We start from the raw sequence: 14,808 nt of genomic DNA on the forward strand, positions 1-14,808 counted from the left end.
TTCTTCTGTCCATACTCCAGTCTTTCAGTCAAGCTAAACTTTCTGGAAATGTGCTGAATGTACTATTAACATGACAGTGGCAACTGACATTAGGCTGAGTATGCCTTTGTTGGGCTCTCAAAGGAGTCTAGGCCACAAATGTGAATATTGCAATAACAATGTTCTTTTAGAACTCACTGAGGAACAATGCAGGCAGCCTCATAGAAGCCTGCGGGATATAAACTACCTGGAAGTGATGTGTAATGGACATTATATCTCGGACACTGCAAAAGCTCTGTGCTAAAAGTACCTGGGGAGAAATAGGAGCTGGATAGATTTATAATGTGATCTCCTAAAGCCATCTACTACAAGTACACTACAGTTAATGCAACAGAGTGCTGATGTGGTATCTGGACCATAAGAGAGCAAATAAACACAATTAATAATAGTAATTAGGAAGCAGGAAAGGTAGGCTGGCAACTGGAGACACTGAGAGGCGTGCGCCCACACACACACTTGTTTTTCAGTAGTTGGCTAATGGTGTAAAATGCTTTTGATTGTCCATAGGAAATTATTATTGCTCCTATTTATTAAATTATACAAACTCTGCAGATCTCAGGGATGTTCACAACATAAAATTACAATATACAAACCACAAAATACATAGTAAAATTAACAACAAACCAATAACCCCCCACAATACATTTAAAGGGCCATCGGGTGTTAATCAGCCCAAGGCCTGCTAAGTTTCTTTAAGGGGACGGGTGGATTAGGGGAACCAGCAAAGGTCTTCAGTGAATGTACTGTGGGACAAAGCTGGACTAATTCTAGGGGATGGCTCCTGGTTCAATGAAAAACTTCCATAGTAGGAAGGTGTTTGCCTTTCTTCACTGGACTGCCCACCTGCTCCGTCTCACCTGCCGCAGGTGAGCTATGGTGCTTCATGGGCACAAGGGTCAACTTCAAGGCACTCTCATAAGGGAGTGTCAGATTTGAGGCCTGGATGTTAGTAATCACCACGCCTTGAGTGACCCGGCAGGTAAAAAGGGGATAATTCTGTCAAATTAATCTACAATTATATCCTAAAGGAAATTATTTCACAATGCTGGGGACATTTATTTATTGAAACCACTATATAATTCTTTTTAGGCTGTTAACTCATTTCTATGCTGCGATTCATCATCCTTCTCCCTCGCCACCACATGAATGTTGGTACTCTAAAGCAAACCCTTTTCCTCAATTCTGGACTAAGTTTTTATCTGCAGGTCAAAGCCATCCCTGTCAGAAGCTCATTATTTTCCACAGTTATCTCAGAGTAAAAAAAGGAAACAACAAGGCTTCCCTTCTTTGCCATGCTAACAGAGAGAAAAGCAATTGGTGTCTCTACCTTTCTTATTCCAAGTACGAAGATGTTAGCATATCAATGAAATTTCTAATATACTTTTTTCAAAATTACAGCAATTACTATATAATGGATGAAAGATTTCCTAACATTAAAAAAATGATTTTTCTATTGCGCCAGCAGCATGCACCCTGAAGTGAAATGTTTGCTCAACATGAACATAATTTCCCTTTGCAGCAGGGACGGGGAACCTGTGGCTCACCAGCTGTTGCTGAACGACACTACCCATTATCTTATTTAACATTATTTCAAAACTACTGATCATTTAAATCTCCAAGCAGTGCACAACATTATTATAAAATATACAATATAAAACCACCAACGTAAAACCCGTGACACCAAAAACAGCTTCAGAAAATACACAGCTTCAACACAAATAACTGGGGAAAGCCCAAGCAAAAATATAAGTCTTTAGATGATGTGTAAACAGATGGCGCTTCCTGTACAGCAGGGGGCAATAGTGGATGGCAAGGTGGGGCGGAGGCGCTTTTCTGACCTCCCAGCAGGTGAGTTGCTGTTACTTACCAAGGTTTAGAGAGGTGAGGTGGCAAGGAGGGCAGCACAGTGCAGAAGCTTTAGCAGGGGAACAGATTGGCTCTGCTAGGTGCGTTTGCACCTTGCTGACCTCACCACCACCTTTCCCCCCTCCCTCCCAGTAAGCAGAAGCAATTCGCCTGCCTCCACCCCCACCATATCACCTCCTATCAGCAAGGAGAAAGATATCCCCAAAAATAGGCACAACAGTCGAAAATGCCCCTTTCCAGGTCACCGCTATACAATAATCTGCAGGTTGTAATGCCTCTAATAAAAATTACCCTGATGATCTTTGCAGCAGGTCTGGAAATTTCTTATGGGTTTATATGTTAACAACAAGACCTTGAACGGGACCAGAAGCTACCAGTGCAGGAACCTCCACACAGGTGGCAGATATGCAGAACCAGGTCCCCGCTCCCCGGCCACTAGTTTCTGGTTCAATCTCAAGAGAAATCCCGAATGGAGTTCATTAAATTAATCCAACTATTAGATTACCTATGTGTCAGTCACAGTGGCCAAGTTATGCCAGGCCAGGAAAAAGCACAGTTGGTCTACCAACTGGAGTTTGTAACAGGTGCTCCTTACAACATTGTTTCTAGAGACAATGATGACTCTAGTAACACCTCTAAACTATACAGCTGTTCTTGCACAGGGAGTGTAAATCCATGCAGAACCACTTATCGCTCAGTCTGTCTTCTTCAATTTCAGTTTAATGGCCCTTATCCAGACCACCATTGCATCCAGGCCCCAGTTGAGTACAGGCAGAGCCTCTGCTGGTGTAATGGAGAATTAAAACCACATGTTATCAGCATACTGTGTGGTGACACCACACCCCCAAATCTCCAAATGATTACTCCCAATGGCTTCCAACAGATATTAAATAGCATAATTCCTGGCCATTGGTCATGGTCGCCAGGACTGATGAGAATCCAGCATCATCTGAATGGCTACATTTTCTTCATTCTTGCTTTACTATGTAAATATCTTCCTTAAAATCCTCTAATCAAATCAAAGTAACTGATCAGCAAGTGTGTTACATTACAGAAGCTTATGAGCTTGTATCCAATACTGGACTAAGTAAGTTTTGCATCAATGCAAAGATTCCTGCTAGTGCCCCTACAAGTTTGCCACAAATCTGCTCTGGAGGGTAGGGGGGAAGCCCCAGAACAGACCCAGGGGGACATGGGGAAAGGGGAGAGGAGAGAGGGGAAAGCGGTGTTGCACAAGCAGGAATCCTTCAATGCTGATGATTTATATAGATTTCCCTTAGATTTAAGAAAAAAACTAAAACCAGGTAGATGTGGCTAGCTAAATACTAAATCAAAAACATTAACTGTTGCATTTTAGTATTTTGTTTTATTTATTTACAACAACAGTGGCATTTGCGCAATATTTGGCTGACCTCAGAAAGTCTAGCAAGAAGAGAGCTTCATATCACATGAAATTTCAGGAACAGCTTCAGATAAATATCTATGGTTTCAAGTGAAGATGTGGAAATTGCAAGGAAATGATTCACCCAAATACCATAGCAGGGAGTGGCTTGTTGCCTTTCACTCCCAGGTGACAGCTGATTCATCTACAAATAGAAAGTCCTGTTCTGCTAGAAACAATCCATTATTTTTCACCCAAACATGGTGTGTCATATCTATACAGTTGTTGCTTTTTTTAAAAAAAGTTCTCTTGTACAGCTAGACTACAGGTTGAAACTTTAAAGAAACTTATCTCACACGTCTCATTTGGTCAAATGCAACTCCAGAAACTATCCTGGGAAATGAAAGGGGATGTTTAATGACATCTTGTGGTTAAGGGAAGGTATCAATTTTAACTGCAACGAGACATGCCAAAACCAGCCTGTAGTTCTAGTTACTCTTTCTCTCATAATGCAATAGACATACAAATAATCCATCCATCACGGGGGGCTACGTTTGTAAGGCCGTTATAGCATTCCAGAATATTAATGTGCTATTTCTAGTAAACTCAAATTATATTTGAAAACAATGAATTCCAGATAGCAGTAACAAGCACATGTACTGACATGAGAAAAGCAATACCAGAAAGAAGCCCAAGTTAATTTCCAGAACATACCCTACGGATAAGGAACATTTCAATCTTTTTTCAGCTGAGCATTATTTGGTGACAGAACCTATGGAGTAAGCTGTCTTGAAGTAAAATGGCGGATGACAGCACAGTAAACGCAACTGCTCCATCAAGATTAAGTTCTCTTTCTAACAAGGCAGGCAAAGAGGGGAATCTAAAGAGGTGAAACCGTAACAGTGGAAAGAATTATGGAAATAAGGACACCATCTCTAACTGAGCAAAGGAAATCACTTGGAAACATACTGTGGAAATGTATCTGGCTAGACTTATAACCCCTTTGGGATTAGCTAGCAAAAACTTGCATTTTGATCATCAGTTGCTGTTTTTTTTTAAAAAAAAGAAAGAAAGAAGAGAGCTGATCAATTGCTACAATTAATAAGAGCTCTGATTTAAGTAACTGGAAAAAGCAGGAAGAAATTTGCTGAAAATGAAGTGGTGTTACTTTTGGATTGTTGTAAATTTGCAATAATATATGGAACATTATAACCGAGGATATCCTACACAATTTATTGTGGGGCAGAAACACAAAAAACATGCAAAAGAACATATATGAAAAGTGATTCTCTCTCTCTCTCTCTCTCTCTCTCTCTCTCTCTCTCTCTCTCTCTCTCTCTCACACACACACACACACACACACACACACACACACACACACAGAGAGAGAGAGAGAGAGAGAGAGACTTATATTTTATCCTGATTACTTTATTTTCAAAAAATTCCTTCAGTAGCACCTTAAAGACCAACTAAGGTGCTACTGAAGGAATTTTTTTTATTTTACTTCGACCCAGACCAAAACGGCTACCTACCTGTAACCAGAACTTTATTTTCAGATAGAGTGGATCTGTATCACATTTCTGCTACTGGTGAGAGACAATGTTTATCAAATGAGAGAATGTGGACGGACATGGCTTATCAAAATAGCAATTGTCTTAGGCTAATTACACCTACCGATGCCCTTCTATTCCATGAGGCACCTAAGATTCACTTTCCAGATGTGACTCTGCTTCCAGCTATGGACAGCCCAAAAGTATATGGGAAGCTCATGAGCATACTCTGTTTCTGATCAGAAAGTCTCAGGAGTTCTGGTCACTCCAGCTCAATTAAAAAAAAGTAGATGCAGCAGAGAAGGCTATCTGGATAGCATGCCCACAGCAAAAATAAAAATAAATACATAGATGTGCACATATGTGAAGAGGAGAGCAGAACAGGGAATTTGCCCACCTGCAAAAAAAGACCTTTATAATACATAGTCTACTTTTCAGTTTGAACATTCTTTCAAAGCCAGTGGAAAACTCAGCCGTATTATGCTTCATTACTCAGGAATCCTGGCTTGCAGTTTCCCAACAGACTTCTTTTCTACCTCCTCAAATATCATCCATCAGATTTGGCTCATTAGATCTTCTGGGCAATGGGATGGCAAAGAAAACACATAAAAGTGTCAGTGATCTTTTTAATACTTAGCAGCTTGTCTATTACACAGTAAGAATGAGAAGAACTTCTAGAAAATCTGTTTCACGGCAATTAAGCAAACTTAAAAGTGGAATATTTCCCAATCACACCTCACAGCTAAGCCTGTTTTCTCCTGAAGGCCAGGTAGAAATGAAAAGCTGGTGCCCTTGGCTCCCAGCCTATATCTTGCAGCCTGACATGTAGCAGCTGGGTGACTGAGGAGCAACTTTTCATTTCCATCACACATGGACACCAGCAAGCAAGCACATGATGTCAGGGCTGGATTCCCATGCAGGTCAGCAGGTCTCTATTGTCAGATTAGAATTGGAATGAGGACTCTACAAAGTAGGAATAGCCCTAGTGCCCCCCATCATCTCTGACCATTGTTCATGTTGGCTCAGGCTGTTGAAATTCAACAGCACCTGGAAGGCCCCAGACTCCCTCTCCTTGCTTTGGACGCCGCTATTTTCTATTGCTCTTCTCTTTGATCTTTTCTCCAGTTCTTTCTAGATCCTGATTCTGCATGTGTTACTGGAATATGATCACAGGACGTCAGTCTTAATAACTAATGAGCTGAATTCTGCTTCCAGTTGAAATTGTTATATCAACCCAGAAATCTGTGAGCAGATCCTTTAGGGATCTTTTGTCAGGTCTATTTATCATCAAAATAATGCGTGGAGTACCTCCATGTAACTAAGGCTCTCCAGGGAAGTGGTTTTTCCAGATATGTTCCTCCCAAGAGGTACTTTAATCTTCCTTTGATGAATGACTTTCTGCTATAAAACAAGCAGAAATGCTATTGTATAAAACTGGTGTCTCTGCAGGAATGGATAGATGCATTAGAAGCAGACACAGACTCTCCTGGTCTAAGAAATATTGCCATTAGAAATGGGTCGTATGAAATTGCAGACCCACCGAGGCCCAGCTGAATGGCTAACGTTCTTCAGCCTAAAAGGCCACAGACTTAAAAGGATGAAAAGCTGAACACATCTTCACTCCTCCCCACAGCCCTTGCTTCTCGCTTTCCTCCTATTTTCATCAGTGCTGTTGCTCCTTTCCTCCCTCTCCTATCCAGGCTTGATAATCTTGGGGAGGGGGGACAATTACATTTCTCCTTCTGCTGATGCCAACTCTTCTTCTAGACTTCCTTGGTCTTAAGCATGTGGCTGTTTCTCTGGGGAGGGCATGAATATGTTCATAAGTGAAATTCTCGTTCAAGAGAATCATATGTGAATTGTGGCTCATAAGCCAACCATAATTTCCCCTGCTATGGCACAGCAACAGAATCAATGGAGATTTTTTATTTTATTTATTTCTTTACAAACATGGGGGCATAGGAAGGTCCTGCTGGATCACACCAATGGCCCATCTTGTCCAGCATCCTGTTCTCACAGTGGAAAACCAGGTGCCTATGGGAAACCTTCAAGCTAGGACCTAAGGAAAACAGCGCCCTGCCCATCTGCCTTTCCAAGCAACTGGCATTCAGAGGCATCGTGGTGGAACATAGGCATCATGGCTAGTAGCCACTGGTAGCCTTTATCTCTATGAATTTGTCTAATCTTCTTTTGAGGCCATCCAGGTTGGTGGCCACCACCGTCTCCTTTGTGAGCACATTCCATCGTTTAGCTATGTCCTGCTTGAAGAAGTCCTTTCAAGTAACTACAATATTCACCTTCTTTGGAAGTCCGTAAGTTCTAGTCTTAAGAGAGAGGGAGAGAAACTTGTCTCTATCCACTTTCTCCGTGCCAGGCATCATTTTATAAACTTCTATAATGTCCCTTCTTACTTTTCGTTAATCTAAAAAGTGCCAAATAACACAACTTTTCCTCATAAGGGAGTTGCTCCATCCCCTTGATCAGTTTGGCTGACCTTTTTTTGAACCTTTCCCAACTCCATAATATCCTTTTTTTTTAATGTGGGAAAACCAGAAACGTACACATCATCCTCATCATTATTATTAAAAATTTTATACTGCCCTGTACCCACAGGTCTCAGGGTGGTTCACGGGATTAAGAAATAAATAAACATGCAGTTACACCATAAATTTGTGTCATGGCATTGGGATATCAGCCATTTTATTTCACATTGAATCACATTTGCCATTTTACCGCTCATCCACTCAGTGAATGGTCCTTTTGGAGTTCTTCACAATCCTTTTGTTTGTTTGTTTTAATGACCCTGAACAACTCAGTATCACCAGAAAACTTGCTCACTTCCCAGCCCACCCCTAACTCCCGATCTTTTATGCACAAGCTTAAAAGCATATAGTGGGGGTAATTACCTTCAGACAGAAATGGGGGGGGGGGAGAGGAATATAATTTGAAGAAAAAGAAGGTTATCAATAAGCCATGCTTTGGTTTCTGCAGGGCAGTTCATGCCGTTTTTAAAATTTACAATCAGCCTGGATACAAACTGAAGTCTGCTGAATGTGGGAAAACAAAGCTTCCGCTCTCCCCATTACCTCTTCCACCCTGAAGACCAAAGCCACAAGAACATTGCCACTTCCTGTCTTGCAAAAACATCTCTTTCAGCTCCTGCCTTAATTATTTTAAGTAGGCTACAATGATCGAATGCTGCCTGATAAGAAGTCACCAACAGCAAAAACACACTGTATCTTAAACATTTGTACTTCAGAAACAAGACAATTTGAAGAGCGCTTTGCAAAGAGAAAGGGGGGGGGAAGCTATTTGTCAATATTCCCCCTCTTTAAGGTAATTGTACCCCTGCTCTTCATGGTTTTAATAGACTTTCCAAGTTGTTCCAAGAGTTCATGTAAAGAAAGGCTGAAAAGAAGCAGGTAGATGAAACAAGAAGGGAATCATAAATGCAGCTGGATTATTTTAAAGGAAGCTACAGTTCAGTTTGTCCATTGCTTCTTTCATTGGCAGAGAGGGCTAATTGAGGGAAGGTGTTCAGCACATAGGTTTTATTCAAAACATCCGCACTGACTATATAATGCCTATGCAGTACTGTACAGAATCATAGAATCATAGAGTCATAGAATCATCCAGTCCAACCTCCTGCCAAGCAGGAAACACCATCAAAGCATTCCTGACATATGGCCGTCAAGCCTCTGCTTAAAGACCTCCAAAGAAGGAGACTCCACCACACTCCTTGGCAGCAAATTCCACTGCCGAACAGCTCTTACTGTCAGGAAGTTCTTCCTAATGTTTAGGTGGAATCTTCTTTCTTGTAGTTTGAATCCATTGCTCTAAGTCCGCTTCTCTGGAGCAGCAGAAAACAACCTTTCTCCCTCCTCTATATGATATCCTTTTATATATTTGAACATGGCTATCATATCACCCCTTAACCTTCTCTTCTCCAGGCTAAACATACTCAGTTCCCTAAGCCGTTCCTCATAAGTATAAAAGTATATAAGGGTATTATTTTCCTGCGAAGAGCTGTTGACCCACAGGTAAAGTCGAAGGGGAGGGTGCACAACTGACAGTTGGCTGAGGCTGCATGGTTGTGAAATTCCATTTCTCTTTCTCTTTCTGTGCCATCCCATCCCTCCCCACCCTCTCTCACACACACACAAAATAGAAGAGGAAGCATTTCCCAGAGGGGTGGTCCATAGAGCAGGAGTGGGCCCACAGTGTCCAGAGAGCTGGAAAATGCTGCAGGCCATATGCAATGAGTTTAAGGGTCTTTGGGCTGAAGACACCCCAGCGCACCTTAACTTCACTAAACCATCTCCCCAAGCAATAATATGAGTATTTCAAATCATACAGCTGCAACAATTTCATAACCAACTCCCCTGCCGCCGCCCTTTGCAGCTTTTACTTTGCAGATTTTACTTCTTTCTCACATATGGTGGCTGAAGGTGGATGTCCAGGACTTATTGCTAAGAACCTGCCAGAACCCTTTCGAGTGATGTGACAATGTGATTGCACCAAAGACAACAGATAGCAACTCAAAACACAGAGCAAAAGACAGACAGGTGTTGCTGTTTGTGAAATCTCACTGGAAAGTTGTCCTGACTACCACATGCAGCTAAAAAGAAGGAGAAATCCTATGTCAAAGTATTATTATTATTATTATTATTATTATTATTATTATTAATATTATTATTATTACCACCCCACCTATCTGGCTGGATTCCCCCAACCACTCTGGACGGATGTAAGAGGGAGGGTTTATAGGGAACAGCCCCCCCTCATCAGGTCGAGTTCCTCTCAGAGCAGTAAGTCCAGTAGTGGATCAGATTACATGAGTCAGGAAGCAGAGAGGGAGGGACAAGGCCCTAGCAGCGTCAAAGAGCCTCAACACCAAGTAGAGAGGGAGGCAGCTGGGGAGGAAAGGACGGGAGAGCAGTCAGAAGGACGGCCCTTCCCCCGACGCCTGAATTGAGGCGCACAGCACCCCGTAGGACGAGAGGAAGGTGCTTTGGGGTTCCCAAGCTGTTATGTTGGGCACGAAACAGAAAGAAGCCATTGCGAGGTTCTGACTCAGACTAAGCAGACATGTTTTCCAGACTCTTTGCACTGTAAATAGAATGCACAATAAAAAACACCTTAAAGGTTACAGCAGCTTACAGTACATATAAAAACATAGTAAAAAAGCATACTGTAGAAGGTATGCTTCAAGAGCACAGCCAGGAAAAGGTTGACAGAACAGTAAAGTTAACTGAATGAAATCACATTATATGTTAGAAGGAATTAATTCTGTGTTCCATCTACATGTTCAGCACTCTGCTCTGGGTATTTCCTTCCCAATAAAGTATTACTTGGTTCTGAAAACTGACTCTGAAAAAACACAAAAACCAATACATGCTGGTTAAAATGTGTTTTAGGATATGTTGAAACACTAGCAAACACCGGCTCATCTTTCAAGGGAAATGGCAAGAGAGAAATGAAACAGTTAAAACGAAACCAGCACATCTGAATCACTTGATTTGCAAACCTAAATATCAATGGTACAGCCAGCAGCATCTAATCACCACACAGAACCTCCCCTTCTTCAGCAGCAAAATTATCCAAGGACTTTTGTAAAGCTCCAAATCAAATATGCCATGAATTCCTCCCTCCATGCCTTTTGCTGTTTTCCTTAGCAGGGATAAATAGGAGACTCTTCCAAGTTTCCCAAAAGAATATATGTGCTTTGAGGGCTCTGTGTGTCTATGTTGGCTTCTACAGTATTGGGAAAAGAGCAAAACAAGAAAAATTTAAAACTCAGTTTTGAATCCTCAGTGATGAACCCTGTGGGGAGATCTTCTTATATATGAGAAATAAAATCATGCAGCTTAGAGGTCAAATTAAAAAACAAAAACATACTTTATATCGAGCAACGTTCCTAAACGCTGATCCAAAGAACACTCTGAGTTTATAGCTGTTATATGAGACACAGCCAAATCCTTTTGCTGCCCTGAAATGATGGGGACAAAATTGTACCTACCAAAATTTTCATCAACCACGAACTTGAGTAGCAATAAAAACTTCTGGAAAATGTAATGATATTATCTCTAAATAATTTCGATTTGTAATTGAAATAACAAATTGAAATAACAAATAACACCCACCCTGTGGAACGCCCTCCCATCAGATGTCAAAGAGAAAAAGAACTACCAGAATTTTAGAAGACATCTGAAGGCAGCCCTATTTAGGGACGCTTTTAATGTTCAATACAGTCATACCTCGGTTTAAGTATGCCTCGGTTTGAGTATTTTCAGTTTAAGTACTCTGCGGACCTGTCTGGAACGGATTAATCCACTTTCCATTACTTTCAATGGGAAAATTCACTTCAGGTTAAGCACGCTTCAGGTTAAGGACTTCGGAACCAATTACATTCATACCTCGGGTTAAGTACGCTTCAGGTTGAGTACTCCGCAAACCCCTCTGGAACAGATTAATCCACTTTCCATTACTTTCAATGGGAAAGTTCGCTTCAGGTTAAGTACGCTTCAGTTTAAGTACTCCACGGACCATCTGGAATGGATTAATCCACTTTCCATTACTTTCAATGGGAAAGTTCGCTTCAGGTTAAGTACGCTTCAGGTTAAGTACAGACCTCCGGAACCAATTGTGTTTGTAAACCGAGGTACCACTGTATATTATTGTATTTTAATATTCTGTTGGAAGCCACCCAGAGTGGCTGGGGAAACCCAGCCAGATAGGCGGGGTATTATTATTATTATTATTAATAATAATAATAATCCAGTTAGCTCTATGCTTGAAATCAGACTCTCTCTTACCTTTGCCTTCTCGGTACTCTGTTCCCGTTTTCCAACATGGTTCCCCATGGTGCTCCTCAAATTTCTTCCAGCACTACAAACAAAAACAGTAAAAAAAGTTAAGTTATTCCAAAATCAGCCAGTCAACTATAGTCTCTTTAACTCTATGTACACTAAGGAAGGGGTACCCAATGTGGTGCCCTCCAGATGTTGCTGAACTCCAATTCCCATCATGGCCAAACATCAGAGATGATGGGAGTTGTAGTCCAACAACATATGCAGAACACCCACATTGACTACTTCTGCACTACTGACCAGAGGGGCTGCAACCCTGTATCTATTCCTGTGTGGGGCCCACAATTTGTTTATGCCAATTTTGTGGATATCCATGTCCTCCATTTTTTGGTGATGCAACCTGTGATTCTGCAGAATGTTGTTGGAATCATACTCCCATCAGCCTCAACCAGCATGACCAAAGATCAGACATGGTAGGGGCAATATCCGGACTACAAGGTTCATTGTGTGGCAGGTTTAGCCCAATGCATAGAAAGTTTTTGACTGTTTTACGCTGTTGGCACACTGACTCACTCAGAAGCCTGCTCCTAACATAGCTGCCAAGTTTTCCCTTTTCTCGCGAGGAAGCCTATTCAGCATAAGGGAAAATCCCTTTAAAAAAGGGATAACTTGGCATCTATGGCTCCTAATCAGCTGTAGGAGTGAATTGTTTTACATCAAATATTAAGTCTGTGCATGCTATCAAGCTCCAAATTACCCGGAAGCATTTGTGAATTCTCCAAATCCAATTCATCCTCAAAATCTGCCTGCTAAATGCTAGTGTGGTTGATTAATATAATTTACCCCAGTAATAAGCCACAAACCACTTCTGGGAGTTGGCAGACAAGAAGAAATGAAGATCAATCAACAGCAGTTAACTCCCATTCTTTATAGTATACAGAAGCACTATTAAAACATCAATACCTTGAAAGCAAGTTGGCTGTGCAGAAGAATTGTGCAGGCTCTGCTGACATTTAACTACTTCCAGTAAGATTTTTAAAGGCTTTGCTCCCCACAGTGACTAAAAAAGAATGCTGATTCTCTGAAGTGTAACAGAAACCAGAGAGAATCCAGAGAAGAAAGTCAGTTGGCATGTCTTTCAGAGGGAGTGAGAGGAAAGCAGGGACAGAAAGGACAGACTTGGAAAGACAGGGAGAACAAAACAGGCTGCGGACACAATGCAAGCAGAGCCCAATGTTTGTTCTTTCAGTGGGAGAATCCACTGAAATCACGAATAAAATTGACGTGATTCTTGTACTGCCAACTTCTTTCAGATTAGTGATCTTTTAATAGCACTTCTGTATGCTATAAGAGTGGGAGTTAACTGTTCTTTATTGATCCTTATTTCATACTGTTTGCCAACTTCTAGAAGAGATTTCTCCACCACCACCAATTTATGGGTAAGTTATATTAATGAGCCACAACATTTAGGTTTTGCTACAGTTTAGTGGTTAACTGTGTAAGCCTGTAAGACCTTGGTTCACATCTCAGGTAACTAGTTGGCCTTCAACAAGGTAAACTACCTTAGCCAGTGTGGTGTCAGGACCAGGACCTGGGAGACCAGGGTCCAATTCCCCACTCAGTCATGAATCTTACTGGGTGACCATGGGCCAGTCATTGCCTCTCAGCCTAACCCACCTCATAGGGTTGCTGTAGGGATTAAATGAGGAAGGGGAGAACTACCATGAGCTCCTTGGATGCAAATGCAATTAAAAATAATATAAACCCACATTGATTTATATGAGAATAATTATATTGGCCTTCCTTAATACTGCCTCTGTATTAATGGTTACTGAGATCATGTAAATCAGAGGTAGCTGGCTTAGTGCACTTTAGATGCTATAGGACTGCAAACACGCATCATTTCTGAACATTGGTATGCCATTGTGGCTGGCTCTTCCTAATAATGTATTCCACTTTATGACATTAACTGCAGAGGCACTCACTTCTCCAAATAATTGAGGGGGCCTGGTGCGACGCCAAAGGAAATAATTTTTTTAGTGGTGTCACTCATTTGCCCTGCTGTACATATGCTGGCGTGCTCTGGTCCATGCGGTCACAAAGAGTTGGACATGACTAATCGACTAAACAACAACAACAACATATGCCTGTTTTCCCCGACAGTTTACAGAAGAAGAATGAGTGTTGCTGTACACAGGTATAAACAGAAGAGACGAGAAAAATATATCTGAAGTATGTTCCCGTTTGGCCTGTTTGAAACCAGTTTGACCAGCCTGGACGTGCTCAATTCATTGCACAAGACAGCCGTAGCCACAGGAATGGTGGTGGCAGACCCTACCATGAAGCTAGCATGAAAGAAACATATTTTCCCCAAAGTATTTATTAAAATTATTAATCGCTTATCACCTGACAATATGTCGCCATATGTGTATGTGCTTGTGTGTGTGTGTGTGTGTGTATGAGAGAGAGAGAGGGAGGGAGGGAGGGAGGGAGGGAGGGAGGGGGAGAGAGAGAGAGAGAGAGAGAGATACAGTGGTACCTTGGTTCTCAAACGCCTTGGTACTCAAACAACTTGGAACCCAAACACTGCAAATGTGGAAGTGTTCTGGTTTGCGGACTTTTATTGGAAGCTGAACATGCTCCATTTTGAATCTTATGCTTCCAATTTGAGTGCCACACTTCCGTTTTGAGTGTTACACTGAGGTCTGTCTGTTTTTGCTATTTACTTTGCGTTTTTGTTTTTGCAGCTCTTTTTGTTTTGTTTTTGTGTGACTGTGTGGAACCCAGTTCAGCTACTGATTGATTGACTGTGTGACTGCAGTACTGTAATTGGTTCCAGAAGCCTGTACTTAACCTGAAGCGTACTTAACCTGAAGCGAACTTTCCCATTGAAAGTAATGGAAAGTGGATTAATCCGTTCTAAATGAGTCTGCAGAGTACTTAAACTGAAAGTACTCAAACCGAAGCGTACTTAAACCGAGGTATGACGTACATTGTTTATTGCTTTCATTTTCATTTTCAATGGTCTCGTTAGATAGTGAAATTCCTGTTAAATGGCTGTTTTAGGGGTTGTTTTTAAAAAGTCTGGAATGGGTTAATGCACTTTGCATTACTTTCTATGGGAAAGTGCACTTTGGTTTTGGAACAGACTTCCGGAACGGAT

The 14,808-nt window shown here is 41.5% G+C and overlaps 1 protein-coding gene across 2 annotated transcripts in view; it reads right to left on the reverse strand.

Annotated features, from left to right (window-relative positions):
- Positions 1 to 14,808, reverse strand: part of MBP (myelin basic protein) — a 98,212-nt gene that overhangs the window by 59,147 nt on the left and 24,257 nt on the right. For both annotated transcript variants that reach the window (XM_035124388.2, XM_035124387.2), the window contains exon 2: positions 11,652 to 11,724. In XM_035124388.2, the coding sequence (XP_034980279.1) occupies positions 11,652 to 11,699 (48 nt within the window). In that variant the 5' untranslated portion in view covers positions 11,700 to 11,724. The remainder of the gene's footprint in view (positions 1 to 11,651; positions 11,725 to 14,808) is intronic.

This window comes from Zootoca vivipara, chromosome 8 (genome assembly GCF_963506605.1).
Source record: "Zootoca vivipara chromosome 8, rZooViv1.1, whole genome shotgun sequence".
Classification (NCBI taxonomy): Eukaryota; Metazoa; Chordata; class Lepidosauria; order Squamata; family Lacertidae; genus Zootoca; species Zootoca vivipara.